General features: G+C 58.3%; 1 protein-coding gene across 2 annotated transcripts in view; it reads left to right on the top strand.

The window, feature by feature from the left end:
• Positions 1 to 2,343: 2,343 nt before the first annotated feature.
• Positions 2,344 to 15,030, top strand: part of RAP1GAP2 (RAP1 GTPase activating protein 2) — an 80,048-nt gene continuing 67,361 nt past the window's right edge. Inside the window, exons 1-2 of one of the 2 annotated variants that reach the window (XM_050908762.1) lie at positions 2,344 to 2,393; positions 4,844 to 4,960. In XM_050908762.1, coding sequence (XP_050764719.1) covers positions 2,344 to 2,393; positions 4,844 to 4,960 — 167 coding nt within the window. Of the gene's footprint in view, positions 2,394 to 4,843; positions 4,961 to 15,030 lie in introns of those variants that run through there. The other variant, XM_050908763.1, reaches the window with a different exon arrangement.

Here is a 15,030-nt window from a genome sequence, read left to right on the forward strand (position 1 = left end):
AAGAACCTAGTAAGAAGCTCCTTAAAGTGACGGAGGAGGGTTTTGATAAATTTAACATTAGCTTAACATTTCTACGGGGATTTGAAAATATCAGACTTGCAAGGGTATTTGCTTGAGCTAAGTAATGCAATTTGTCCTTCTTCAAAGAGCTGTTGCTCCGCCCGGCTGACTGCAGGGAGGGCTGCAGCGTGCCCCGGCGATGCTGGGAGAAGGAGGCAGGGGAGCATGGCTCCGTGATGCCCGGCTGAACGGGGCAAAGCTTTGGGAAATGACAGGCCAAATCTGTCAGGCTGGCTCTGGCGTGCTGGCCTCAGAGGGACACCCGGCTGGGATCAGCACGGCACTGGCAGCGCGAAGGGCCACATGATGAAAGGTGCCAGATGCATTAGCATGTATGTGCTATGTGAACACGCCGATTTTTAAAATTTCTTATTAGTTTAGAATTTTTGTCAATTTTTTTTTTAAATAAAAGTTGTTTTTATTGTTGAGATCTCACAGGCCTGCAAAAACATATGTGTGCTGAAACAGAGGTGGGTCAGTTCCCAGGCTCCAGGGGCAGAAGGGAGAGCTTCAGCCTCTCCTGCACCCGCTCCTCTGGCCCCACATCCCCACAGGGTCCTGTCACTGCTTCCCACCCGTGATCTCCCGCAGCGCGTGCAAGCGCTGGAGACTCATCCGACTCTCTCTGCGCTTACAAGTGTGAAATTCAGCACGGCTCTCAGGCTCTGCAGAGCGGGGATCAGATTTTTTATCTGCCCTTGGCTCCAAATCTGATCGTGAGCAACATCAATCCAGACAGAGCTGGTGCCTGACGGCTGCAGGCAGCTGATAACAGGGCCTCACTGAGGGGCAAGCTCGCTTGCTGCCCGGCTCATTAAAATATGATGTATCAACAATTTCCTGGTCATAATTTCAGCCGAAGCATCCAGCTGAGGACCAAGCTCCCAGCCCCCCGCGGCAGAGCGGGCTGCCAGCTGCCAAACCAGTGCAGGCATGGACACAGCCTCTCTGGGCGGGCTGTTTCCTTCCAGCCTTCAGCCCGTAACTTGTAAGAGGCAACAGCTCCTCCAGAGGAGAGGTCACGGCCCAGAATCTGGGAGACCCCTGGCTGAATTCCCTTTATGTGACCCTGAGCAAGGCATGGCCTCTCCAGCCGACACGGCAAAGCACCCCTCTGCTTCCTAACAAGGGGCAGCTGAGAGGGAGGCATCAATGCCTTTCAGATGTGTTTGGGCCCTACAAGAGTGGGACTCTAGAATTACCAATAATAGGTATTTACTTGAGCAATTAATGTCGTTTGATTTAAATGAAGCTGTTGGATTGTGGGTGCAACACCTGGGTTTGCTGAGTTGTGAAATTAAGTTCTCAAAGATCAGAAAAGTTAGGATTTAGGGCCAGAACACCACTTCTGAGAAACAGCTTTTAGTGTGATTCAAAGTTGTGCTCCCAGTTTGTTTCCCGAGCGCTATGGGCCGTCTGTAGCTGAGCACACCCTGCGGCTCCCGGGGGCTGCGGGAGGGAAGCCTGGGCTCAGGCAGATGGCACGTTTTAGCTTTGAATCTACAGGAGAATAATTTTCGCTCGGCGTTCCTGGACCTCACACAGGCGAGTTCTGCCGGGCTATTTGTTTGTTTTCAAGGGCGAGTGAGGACCGGCGACAGAACCAGGGTTCAAGGGGTGGGCTCCAGCCCCAAAGCCTGCGCTGCTGGGGCCACGCACCCCTGCTGCTGGGGGGACGGTGTGGCTGCGGGGGGCTCAGGCGGGGCGGAGGGACCCTGGCTGGCAGGAGCCCGTTTCTGTGTTTGTTGCCACCGGTGACGGTTCCCCACAGACTTCGTGATGCTCGGCCCAGACTCGCTCCAAGCGTTCGAGCGGCTGGAAAACGCGCGTTCCCTTGGAGCCCCTGGTGGGATCCAGCCGGCCGGTGGGAGACTCCCCTCGTCCAGCGAGGTCTGCGGAGCGGGGCTGGGGACGGGAGCGTTTGCGTGCAGCCCATCACCCCTGCAGCTCTCCCGTGCGCCCCTCGGAGCTGCCCGGGGGGAAAGCGGGCATTGCATAAGGCTTTACATAACAGGGCACGGTGGTGTGACCCCCCCGCACCTGCCCGGGCCGGGTGTCCGTCCCCCCCCCGCTCCCCGGGTGCCGGAGGAGGCGGGAGCGCGCAGGAGCCGGCGCAGCCGCCCCAGCCCCGGTGTCCGCGCTCCGGCGCTGCCCGCCGCCGGGACGGGCCGGCTGGCAGCGGGGGTTTGCCGGTGGGGGTGTCCGTGTCCCCCCCTCCTTCCCCTGCGGGACCGCCCGCGCCCCCACCCGCCCTGCGGCAGCGCTCCCGGCCCCGGTCGCGGCATGGCCTCGGGCAAGGCGGCGGGGGAGCGGCGGTGGGAGCTGGTGCGCTGGTGAGTGCTGGGGCGGGGGGGGGGGGGGGGGGGGGGCAGCGGATGAGCTCCGGGGGCTGGGGGGTCCGGTCCTGTGCTCGGGGGGGTCCCCTCCCGGCAGGCTCGGGGAGGGGGACCCAGGCGGGCGACCGTGGAGGGGTAAGTTTGCGAGGGGGTCTCGGCTTTGGTGTGGAGAGGGGCGGGGTGGGGGGGTGATCCTGGCCCGGGGGGAGTCCCGGCTGCTGAGCCAGGTGAAGAGGGGAATCCCGGCCGGGGAGGGCTCCGGGTGGGGTTGGGGGGGGGGACCGACGGGGACGACTTAGCGCCGGCACCCTGGGACCCTCCCGGGCACGCCGAGGGTCGCAGTGTGGTCCTGGGTATGGGGTTGTGGGGGGTCCCAGTGGGGCGGCTGCTCCGGCCGGGGGGGGCACACGTCCCCGGGCAGGGAGAGGGCGGTTCGGGGCTGCACCTGCTGCGAGGGGGATCTCTGGCATTTGGGGTCCAGTAGAGGCAGAAGAGTCGGATCCCAAAGCGAGATCCTGCTTCTGGGAAATGGTCCTGCTCCGCACGGGAGAAGCGTGGGGAGCAGCAGCGTCCTGGTCCCGGGCATGCTTGGGTCTTGTACCTGCCAGCGGGAAGTCTCTGGGACACGCACGGGATGCTTTGGGGGCTTCCTGGCTGTTGTTGTGGGGGTGAAGGGGTGCTGAGGCTGCTCCGGGCTTTGGTGCGTGGGGACCCGCTTCTTCCTGCTGGGGACGGGGTGATTGCAGCGACCGGAGCAGCCAGGATGGGCTGACATTGGAAACAAGCTTTCTCTGTATTTTTTTGTTTTTAATTGTGTAGTTTGTGACGTCCAAAGCTTGTGACTTTTGAGCAGGGCGCTGTAGCGATGCCAGGCTGTGACTGGGGTGACTCCGGTTACAGCGTGGTGCTGCTGATGTAAGAGCTGGGAGCGGGCCCAGGGCTCGTCCCGCATCCCAACAGGGGCTGGGCGGGGAGCAGAGCCAGGCTGGATGCTGGGGCTCCCAGGTGTGGGTGGGATCGCTGCAAACCTGCGTGAACAGCCAGAGTGGAAATCGTCAGAGGATTACTCTAAGCTTGTGAAGCTTTCTTTTTTTTTTTTTTTTTTTTTTCCCCTCTTTCTTTTTTCCCCCTAGGGCACTTTTTTTCTTGCATGCTTAGACCCAAACTGTTACAATGGCTACTTGGCTTGGCCTTTCTGCCATCCCCGCTGCCTCACCCCCCCTTCCTTCCCAAAAGACGTTCTGGCTTGCCTGCCACTATTTTGTGCAAGATTATCATATGAAAGAGCTGCAGGGGAGTATTGGGACTGCAATGTGCTTGGTTGCTTATACCAAGAAAATCAGCAGGTCAGTCTGTACCTGGCATACTCAAGGAGCCTTTTGGGTTTCCTTTTGCTGAGAGCGGGAGGTCCCGACTCCTGCGCTGTCGCTGCCCCGGCTCCGGCAGGACCCCGCAGCCCTGGGCTGGGTGAGTTTGGGCAGGCGGGAGAGCCCAGCAGCAGGGAACGGCTCCAGCCATGGCCCTGCTCGTCAGGGCTGCGGGGAGCCCGTGGCACTGTGGTGCGTCCCCTTGGCCCCATTCAGGCAGCGTGGCTGGATCCCTGCGGTTAAAAGTGGGAACGCACCGCCCAGAGCATCCGCACGCGGAGGAGAGGCCTGCGAGCTCGCCCCAGCCCTGGCTGGGGTTTCATGGATGCCGCAGCTGTGTGTGCGTGCGTGCATGTGTCTCCAACCAGTACTACAGGGGCTTTAAATAATTAATTGCTTGCTGATGAAATTTCGTGTTCAGAGGAGGGTGTGTGAAGTGCAGCTGGTTGTCGGGATGGAGGCAGGCAGCAGAATTGTGTTCTGTAAGATGGGAGCGGCTGCGGTTACCGACATCTTGCTCATGTAACAGAGAACCCGTGCTTCGCTAATCAAAACAATAACCATCGATTCATCACTTGAATATTACTTAATAAGCCTCAACATCTGGCCTGACGTTCAAAATAATGTTAGAAGGGTGTTAGCCTGGTCTTGGAGCCGGTGATAATGCTGGGGACAGGGCTGGTGGCGGGGAGTGGCCAGGCAGGGGCTGTTGGAGGCAGGCTGTGCCCTGGGGTGATGGGGACTGCTGCTCTGGTGGCAGCGGGGAGCAAGGGTGGCCAGGGGGCCACCATCCCCTCCCCTGGGGGATGCCCTCAAAGGGATGCCCTGTCCCAGTCGTGGCCACATGCCTGTGGGAGCATCTGCTGATGGGCAGGGAAGGACGGGGATGGTGCGGGGATGCAGACAGACGGGGCTGTAATGTCTTGCTGCTTCCACTGAGGAACACGTTAGTGGTGGTGTTGGACTCGCAGCTCTGAGCAGCGCTGCTGAGCCAGCCGCTCTGCTCTCCGTGTCCTGCAGCTCCCTCTCCACAATCCTGCGCTAATAAATATTTCAGTCTTTCTCGCTTGTTACTTTTAGGTACGTGCGAGAAGGCCGCTTTCGGATCGAGGAGAGGACGCTGACGGCTTTCCAGTGGCTGTACTCACCCCACCAGCACCGCATCGTCAGCCGGGCGGACCTGGGCTCCCCCAGCAGGTAAGGGGGGGCCAGTGGGTGCAGGGCTGGGAGGAGCACTGGCACGTCCCCTGCCAGCACTGCTGGCAGCCCGCTCTGTCACGAGCCCTCGTGGTTTTGACGTGGGTCTCCTGAGCCTCAGCCTGTCTCTGGAGCCCTGTGAATATCTGAGCATCTTGGGTTTTGCTTTAAAGTAAGATTCCAGATGCAGGGGTTGCAGCCGGGAGCTGCAAACATCGCATAAGCACCCCTCTGGTTTAAAGCAGTGGACAGGACAAATTACTGACTGCCTCCCCAAACTCTTATTTTTAACCTCCATGCTTTTGGTCAAGCACACAATCTTTTGAGGACCTGCTTTATGCATGTAGCACACTTGAGATTTACTTAAAAAATAAGTTGGGAGCCATGGGCTGCATATCTCCCAACAGTAAGTGATCTCTGGAAAACAGTTGTTCTGATACCCCGATTTCATTTGGTGCTTGAACTCTCCCCTTCACAGCTCGTTGAGAACATATCTCGGAGCCACGTCCTGGGCCTGTGCTGTGGCTCTCCCTGCTGATGCATATGCATCGCTGTCAGTTCGGATCCCAGTGTTTGGTGATAAAATGCCATTAACATAAAAGCCTTGCGGGGCCTCAAGACACATATAGCGCAGTGTCTGTTTTCCTGCCTGTTAAGAGCGCTGAAACACCCCGAGTCCCCACGTGGCTGCGTGGCTAAAAGCTTTTCCCTCTTTATTTCAGCAGCAGTTTTGCTCTGAGAGCCCTTAAAGCCCTGAAGTATTTATCTCCCTGGAATTGCACGTACCAGAATAACAGCGGGAGGGAGGGGGTGCCCGAAACGCACGGCTCCCTGTGGGGAGCAGGGGTGCCCAGGCTGAGCCCCTCCCCAGGACAGGGAAGGGCTGTGGGTGCTCTCGGAGGCTCCCTGCAGGGTGAGGGGTCTCCAGGGGGGGCAGGGGACAGTGTTGCAGAGCCCCCGGGCTGGGTGGGGAGGGCCCTGCCCCGCTCGCAGGGAGCAGGAGGGGGGACAACATCCATGCCTAGAAGAGATTTCTAGGAGCAGGAGGGAGGTGCGTGCCCCACCTTCCTCGGCGAGAGCCATGGCGTGCGCATGTGCCGCGGCCGGCTGCTTCCCGAGATGGCGATTCCTCCGCCTGCCACCGGAGAAGCTTTCCAAAAACTGAAATCACCATGCTGGTTATTGACTTTTAACTAATTTTTGCAAATTGCTATCAAAGGCCGCGTTAATCTCGCCCCTGATGCGTGTATATCATGCAGCGTGTGGAACTTAAATGCGTGTAACGTCATTTATAATTAATGTTAAGTACCTTTGGGGTTAATTCCACGGGATTCATTTGATTTCCCAGTGGGCTGGGAAGTTACCTGGAGGAGTCTGGTAGAGTGTGTGGGACATCAGTGGCCAGTTCTGACCGGTGCCTGCATCCCTCTTAAGGGGGTAAAATCTTTACCCAGATTGCAGCTGGGGCTGTTGCCCAGGGCAGCCCAAGTGCAAACTCCAGCTCAGCAAGTCCCGGGTTTGCCTAACTCTGACTCTACAAGCAGACAGGAGAGCAGCCCGCTCAGGCAGCGCCTGCAGCCAGGGAGCAGAGCTGCTGGCCCCGCTCGAGGCACAAAGCTGCCGTGGGCCACGCCGTGCCGGTTGCTGCAGCAGCTGCCCCATGGGATGGGGGTGAGGAGGAAGCTGCGTCGGGGATGTGTTACTGGCTTTGAGCCCCTCGTTTGTTACTGGCAGCAGCGAGGCGTCCTGCAGCATCCTTGCCCGACCTTGTCCCCGCTGGCGAGCCAGGGACAGGGCACGGTGAGCACCTCCCAGCGCCAACGCCCGTCTCAGCCGCGGCACGTTGCTGTGGAGGCTTTGGCTAGGGGACGTGTTAGTGCCTCGAGTGGCATGCTGGCCCCGGGATGCTCTGTGGCGTTTCAGGCTGTCACATTATTTATCGGTCACATTAATTGGATCGCTGTCTCTGTTTTGCACTTGCTGCTTTTTCTTTGCGTAATGGTAGTGACACAGCTGAGCAAGGGGATGGCTGAGCTGCTGGAGGGGTTAATGTAACAGGTGTATTTATTATTTTTATTATTTGTACGCATTAATGTACTCATTGGTCCTACTTGAGCAGCACTTTACAGAAGGACGAGAGCATGGGTCCCGTTTCCTATGGCTCTTCACACAGCCGGGCCGGTTTTGCCCTGGTCCCACACACGCAGCGTTGTGTTTGGAAGCAGCAGGCACGCTGCTGCCGGCAGAGCTGTGTTGGCTGGGAAGGGCCTCTCCTTCGGCACGGGAAGGCTTTCGGCAGCTGGGCCCAGCTGCCCGCTGCCAGGGCACAGTGTGGTGCCTGTGGCTGTTTGCAACACAGAGCAAACCTGGGTGCAAGGGACCGTGATGGTTTTAAAGAGTCGCGTGGCTGTCGGTCACCTCGTGCGAGCGCTGGCCTGGCCAAGCCGTGTGTGCAGCCGGCGCGCTCCAGCAGAGACCAGGCAGCGTGGAGGCAGCTGGCCGGGGAGCAGCGTGGGGCGCAGCGGGCTGCCCGGCTCAGCCCAGAGCGCCTTCGGTAGCTGAAATCACCTACGTCGATGTTGAGTGCTGTTAAACAGGTTTCAGGGCCGCCAAAAAAAAGAGACTTGCATTGGTTTCACTGAATCTCTTTCGGAACCGGTGGGACCAAAGCGACGCAGCTTGTGACGACCGGGCTGAGCTCTGCGGTGCAGGCTCATCCTCCGGGCTCTGCCAGGTGACAGCAGTGTGGGGCTGGGGCAGATGCCCCCTGAGCTGGAAAGGATGGGCCTGTCAGTGGGAATGGAAATTTTGCCTTTCGTTTCAGTGGGTCCAGATTTTGGCCCTGGAAGTTCTTCTTTTGCCTGGTCCAGTCTGTGTCTGTCTTTAATTCAGCTGTAACAGATGAAGGGGCTCACATAGAAGACTGAAGACTGCTTTCAAAGCTGAATCCAAAGGGTTTTGTGCCATTTTCTAGTTATTTTTTCACAAAACAGCCCTTTTTAACTCTAAAAGCCCCAGGCAGGTTTAACGGGCAAGATCCTCACCTTTCACTGGTGGGTATTGCTCCAGCGATGCTACCAAAGTCCCCTGGGTGCATAACCCTTGCCCAGGAGCCCATCGCATCTTGAGCCTCATATTCTTTCCTTCCCACCCCACCCCCCCAAGGGACCCAGTCCCAGTTTCCAGCTTGCAGACACGCTTCGCCTGAGCAGCGCTTGTTCCTCTCCCTCCGCACGGGTGAAGCGTAGGGGTGTGGGCAGAGCAGGCAGGGCAGGCAGGGCAGGGCTGCAGCAGCAGCCCCCGGCTCTGTGCTGGCGGGAGCAGGGCTGCCAGCGCGGCCCCCCCCCCGCCGTGGGCTGTGCCGGTGTCTCGCCAGCCGCCCGGGGGGCGCGGGGGCCCGCGGGTGCGCAGCGCCAGGCGCAGGCTCCTCGCAACCCCGCGGATGCGATAGCTGCGGCTGCGGGGCTGGGAGAGCGCGCTGCTCCGCACCGCTGCGCGCTGCTGCGCGCCGGGGCTGGCAGCGACCGCTGGCTCTGCGCAGAGAACGGCGAGGAGATCCAGGTAAGATGCTTTCGAGCCTCGCTAAATCCCAGCTGCAGTCGCAGTATGTAGCGGTATTTAAATAGCGTGTGGGGACTGGAATATAAATATCCAGGGCAAGCCTTTAGCAGAAAAGATTTAAGTCCGCGTTTGTCCTTGTTTTTACCCTGGATGGGCTTGTCTGAATGCAAATGTGCGGCAGAGCCGGGAGATCTATTGTCGAAATGCTTTACAGTTCTCAGCTCCTCTGTTCGCATTTAAATCCGCGATGAGTACTTCAGGCGCGTAGGCTTTGTGTGTCGGGGGCTTGGGGACGGGGAACGTGGGATCAGTGTGCCGGTGTGACCGGTGCGGTGATTGCCAGCGCTTATGTTAAATAATGAAAATTCAAAGGAGGCAACTTCAAAAGGTCTCTCCAGTGCTCTGCTGCGATGGCTTTGCGGGGTTCGTGGCGTCAGTGCTGGCTCTGAGCAGCTCCCCGGCAGCACTGCGAGGGGTTGCGGTCCTGCCTTCGCAGGGCACCTCCTTTGCTGAGGAGCCCCAGTTCTCGTGCATTTGACAGAAACAGGGCACAGAAAGAGATTGTTCGGAGTGCCCTGTTTGCTGGGGTGACCCTCCTCCCCTCTGTCTTTGAGCGAGATTGCAGCTTATCTCTGCCAGAGAAGCAGCATAATGTCTGCTCACAAGGCAGAGCAGAGCATTTCTCTTTATCCTGCTCATCTCTGCGGGCAGAGCGCCGGTGTAACCCAGTGTGCGAGCTCCGTGGAGCTGGTAAGGGCTGTGCGAGCATGTTGCCTGCATCCCTGGCGTATGCAGGACGTGAGATGAATCCTGCCAGGTACTGCCTTATTTCCTCATCTTCTGCACACTCCAGGCCCCGCTGTTTTATTTAAGACCGCTTGTTGTTTTAGTAGCACAAGGGACATAATTGTGCCGTGTGGACAGATATTTATTGAGGGCTGGAAACACGCCAAGGAGTCTAAATTCAGATTCAACAAGAAGCGTGATTCCAGCCAGCAGGCTCGCTCTCTGCGCGCACCAGGCTTAACAGATATTTCGTTCTCCCTCTGCTGTTGATTCCTCCCAAAGGGCAGCTCGCGATAACCATAGCAGCAAAACTGCCTTTTTTTTGTTTGCTTATGTTTGTTTTATCATCCTTTCTTCCTCTTCATCCCTAAGCGTGACCGTATGGTAGCGGGGTCTGGGGGCTGCTCGGAGAGCCCCTCTGCTGCTGTTGCCTGTCATGTACCTGAAGTCAGATGCTCTGGTTGTCGTTAGCAGCTGCTGTGGAAACAGGAACAGGACTTCAGCAGCAACAGTAGGAAGAGACATTTTTTCCAGGAGCTAAAACCAGCTCATTCTCCCCAGACCTCTTTCCAGTTTCATGGGGGTAGATGAATCCCTGCTTAGAGTTAACATCTGCCTCCAAGTTGGATGCCAAACCAGAAAGAGCTGTTTCTTCATTCTGATTTGAATCTAGCCCAGCTCTTTCAAAAACCACCCAAAATGGTGGAAAAATACAGGTGATACTGGCAAGATGTAGCAGGGTTTTGAAAAGCTTGAGTCCAAATCCTGCGTGTCTTGTTTGCAATGTTTAGATGGAACCATGTACAAGTTTGGCCTTGAATCTGAGCCCTGGCTGCTGCCTAAATCTAATCCTGTGCCAGCACATCTTGGCTTCAGGCAGTCGCTGCTCAACCATATGCTGTTGGAGGGCTGGGGAGCAGGGCGGCGTGCGGGCTGTGAGGAGGAGCCCCCATGAGAGGAGGGTGCGAGGGCACACGCTGGTTCACCGAGCCCAGCTCCCTGCTGCTGCAGGCACCATCTCGTGTAACGTCTTCATAAACATGCTGAGCGTCAGTTAGGGTTTTTTTTTCTTTACTTCTGTTATTAGGAAACTGTTCCAGAGACTGTTTGTATTAAAGATTAGAAACCTCCTAATTTCCAGCCAAAGCATGTTCAGGTCTATCTCATACCCATGCTTTCCTCCCACCCCCACGTTTTGCGAGCCCTGGTTTTTAGTTTAAGCAGTTCTTTTTCTGTCTTGCTGCAATTTCTTCACAGGCTGCAGTCACATCCCCCCTGAGTTGTGTGAATTGGGCCAAACACTCTCTGGTTCCTCTGGTCCAGCTGCGTGCCGGCGCCAGCCCGCCAGCAGGAACGGGGTTTTGTCGGTTTTTGCCCTAACGCCTCTGCTCTCCACCAGCCCCTGCAGTGCCCGGGCAAGCAGGCGATGAGCTCCTGCTCCTCCAAGCAGCAGTAGCGGGGGACCGCAGCGTGGGATGCACAGTGGATGTGCAGGTAGCCATGGTGACGGTGCCCAGGGACCTGGCACTGGGCATGGCCAGCTGCCTGCCTGCTTGCCTGCCTGCAGCAGGGCTGCCCCGGGCGCGGGAGGGGGCACGCTGGGGCAGCGGTGCCTGCCCTGCCTGGGGCCGGGCTGTCTCTGGAGCGTCCTGAGCAAGGCACGCCACATGTGCATCACAGCACGCACAGAGAAACCTTCGTGCCTGGTCCTCGGGGGAGGCACGGTGTGTGTGGACACGGGCGTCTGCTGCTCATCTCAAGCATCCTCTCTCGGGCTCAACGTGCATGGGAAGGGACATGGTTGGAAGAGGTGGGGAAAACAGACACACAGAAAATCTGCGTGCTTGAACAGGCTCTTCCTAAAGAGAGAGCCTCTCTAGGGAATTTCATCCCCTCACTAGCAGGACAGAGCTCTAAAATGGGCGGACCCGAGAAAACAAGCAACTCTGTACGTTAAATTCATAGTGGGCCGAGAAGAATTTAATGAGCCTGGAAGTCTGTGTGATGACTTTCTGTGCATAGCGCTGTGATCAGACAAGATCTGTGTCCCTCTGCCGTAAGGAGCCGGGTCGTGTGATGCTGGGAGAAACCAGTTGCTAATGTGTGTCAGGCTGGGTACCCAGCAAGCATATGCGTGTCCAAAATGTGAACGCTGGGGATGTTCTCGGTGCCGCAGGGCGCACAGCAAACCCAGCTACCCCCAGGAGCCCCAAAGGCGGCAGCCGGGGACCTGGAGGGTTGTGTCCAACTCCCCCTACGCTGTGTGCAGAGTGAGCTTTGGAGGGATGGGGAGTCTCTTGCTCTGCATGGCAGGAGAGTGGGGTTTGCTCCTGAACATACAGCCTGGACCGGGCTTTCCTCGTCTCCCCTCTGCACTGCCTGGAAGCAACGAGATCAATACTGCAAAGAAAAGACAAATTGGCATCGATGGACTTCAGAGCCAGAAACAGTTAAACACATTGATTTCTGCTGATGTTATTGTCCTGAACCAACTCAGGCTTTGCAGAGTTTGGCCTTGTCTTCCTCCACAGTGGTCCCGCAGAAGCGTTTGTGTTCCTGCCACCCTGCCAGGCTGAGCTCGTACCAGAGCCCCACTCCCACCCACTGCCAATGTTCACTGGGATGGGGGGCTTGGGGACGGCCCTTTCTCTGGTCCCCAATTTAGCTGATCAGAGTTTGCCTGTTTCTGCTGGTCGTTGAGCTGCCTCGTTTCAGGAATGGATCCGGCCTCTCTGGTGCCTGGCTGCAGGCACTGCGTGGTTTAGAAATCATTTTACTGTCAGCAGCAGCGCTACCCTGTTCCTGCCGCCCAAAGGCGTTTGGGTATCTCGGCACGCGTGGCGTGGGGATGCCTCCAGAGACGCACAGGGAGGAACCGCCGCTCTCCCCGCGATGGCCGGTGGGTTTGCCCTGCTGGGGCGGTGGGTTCCCCAGCTCCGAAGCGTGCGGCACAGGAGCCCCCCCTGTGCTGGGCTCAGCCGGTCGCTGCAGCCAGCGGGTTCCTCCACCTCTCTTGGTGACCCTGGAGTGGATCCGGCACAGCCTAGGGCTGTCCGCACCTGCCCCGGGAGCTTGGTAAGGTGGAAGGCTGCGGTGCCGGCTGTGCCATTGCCAGTGCCTTCGGCTCATGCCAGCTCCTCCCTTTCACAGCGTGCAAAGAGCTGGCCAGGGAGTTGGAGGGAGCTGCTGGCAGGGGCAGAGAGGAGCCGGGCGTGCTCCGGGCTGGATGCGGCCACGTGCAGCTGAGTCATCCGACCTTTCTGTCTCTCCGACATCCCCCATGCAGCTCAGGGTGGCAGCGCAAGAGCTCATTAGAAACCTGAAAGCTGCAGCCGAGCCAGGGGCTTCGGCCGCGGGGGCCACGGGCGCCTGGGCAGCACTTGCGGGGGGCTCAGCCAGCGCCTGTTGCTTTCCCAGGGTCTCCTCCTTCGTGCTGTGGTCCCCGAGGTGTATCTGGGTGCTCCCTGGGCCACGGGGAATGCTCGTGGTGCAGCACCTGACTGTGGGGTTTGGGCTGGGTGCGCATACCCCTGTCACCGCTGTCCGAGAAGTGATGTGTCGCAGATTGAGCGGTGGCTTCCTCCAAGATCTGTTTTTTAGCCATTTTCATAGAACCAAGCAGGAGGGATCTCATTGCTTTGGACATAGGGACGAGTCTGTGAGCCGTTAGCGGTGGCACATGGCCTCGAGAACATGGAAGAGGAGCTGGAGCGTGGTCTGCGGCGTGGGCTGTGCATAACCTTGGTCTCTGGAGGAAAGAGACTCTTGGGCCTTATCCAGCACTGAATCTGCCCCAACACCTACATGCTGTGAGTGGAAAATGAGCTCCCTGGAGCCCTGACCCCAGTGTTCACCCTCGCCATTGCCATGTTTCTGATGTCCGTGGGTGGGCTCTGCAGGGGCAGGAGCCGGCCCGCCTCTCCCCAGCTCTCCGCTGTCCCTTGGCCCCACCTCGCTCTCCACCAGCTCGCAGCTGATGCTGAGCAGAGCGTGCGGGACGGGGCGAGCATGGCAACGGGGCCTTCCGTGGGCTGGGCTCCGTGGCCTCTAACCCAGCCTTCCCTCGGCATCCCCAGAGCGGGGACCGCAGCCTCGTGCACGGCTGGCGCCCGCGGGCCCTGGGGCTCCCGTGGAAACCCCGGTGCTTGCAGGAACCAGAGCTGTTAGCCGCAGGGTCGCTGCAGCTGATGGCTCCTTCCAGGGGACAAAGCGGATGTGTACGTGTGCTGGGGGCTCGCGGGGCCGCAGCACGTCGCCTCTCCTGGGCTGCCAGTGCATGGACCAGCGAGCCTTGTCATCAGCCGGCTAAAACCTCAGTGCCCAGGATGGAGGCACAGTCTGCCCGTCTCCCCAGGCACGTTCAGCACACTTTTTCTCCCTGTTTTGTGTTCCTCCAGTTAGGAGCACCTGGAGCAGGACTGCCTTTCTTAAGGAGGCTGCTAGGAATTTACATGCTGAACTTTCTCTCTCTTTCTGGCCAGCTGAGTGTTTTGCCTGGAATTAGCTCTTCATTTCTGTAGGGATGTGTTTGCAATTCTTGCTCTGTTCTGCAGGCTGATCCTCCCGGTTAAACCTCAGATGTATTGAGCCCTCCCTAATGAGTTTAACACGCGGGCTGTAGATAAGCAGGCTGTGCGGCTCAGCTCCCCAGGCTGCCGTCCGTCCCTAAAGAACAAAGCAGCAGTCGGGCTGTTGGAAGGAGGCAGTCACAGAGTGCCCTGCAATGAGCAGTCCCGAGACTGACGGAGGTATGGTACGGTCTCTGGAAGCTCTCCTTGGCTTTACTGTCCTTCGGCTGAAGCTCATCTCTTGGGTGACAAACAGCGTTCCCCCTCCCCAGTGCAGTGGTGGGGCTGAGGAAGCCCTGTGGCAGGCAGTTAGTGCTGCAGACCTGGTGGCTATTGAGCAGTAAATAGCCACCTTTGAGAGCAAGCTGGGGTTTGTGGGAAGCTGCTGTTGAAGGCATTGCGTTTCTCACTTCATTTCACTTCAGCAGCACCATAAAGGGGAGAAAATACTGTTAAAAATATTCCATGCGCTGAGTCAGAATTAATTCGGACACTGTTTTCGTTTGCTTTGTACGTCGAGGCTGATGATATGCACAGCTTGTTCTTCCTGCCAGGAGAAAATCTAATGTTTCTGGGTGCCCACAACCTTCCTTAGAATCATAATAGAAAGATGAATACCCTCAGCGTGCCGCATGCAATATTAAAGCACTAATGATGCAATCAGTCTCTCTTAGCCCCAGTAACAAAGGAAAGAATTATGCTGCCCTTCCTGGGCATAATTCCACTCAGCGGTGCGGGCTCTGACTGCCGAGGAGACGGCTGGGTACCCGCGCCAGCCCCCTCCTCTGCCCGCGCCTGCTGCTCGTCCCTCGGCAGGAGCAGTGCCATCCGTGCCGAGGGCTCGCGCGGGCAGAGGGTCAGCCCCGTGTGCCGCCCGCGCCGGAGCCCCTCACCAGCGGTTCACCTTTCTGTGTCTGCCCAAATTGCCGGGCTGCTGCAGGAGCCCAGAGCAGGCCCCAGGGGCTGGAGCAGCAGGTACTGCCTGCGCTGGCTCCACCGCGAAGGGTCCCGTGCTGCAGGGAGCTGGGGGCTGGTGGCCTGGCTAACCCATCCTGCAGCTGGCATGTCTGCAGGAGACCGGGCTGGCAGCTTCAGCTGTCTGGGAGGAAGGCGCCTTCGGACCCTCCTTTCTTCTGCGCCGTTGGTTCATGCATT

Source organism: Gymnogyps californianus, chromosome 20 (genome assembly GCF_018139145.2).
Source record: "Gymnogyps californianus isolate 813 chromosome 20, ASM1813914v2, whole genome shotgun sequence".
NCBI lineage: Eukaryota > Metazoa > Chordata > Aves > Accipitriformes > Cathartidae > Gymnogyps > Gymnogyps californianus.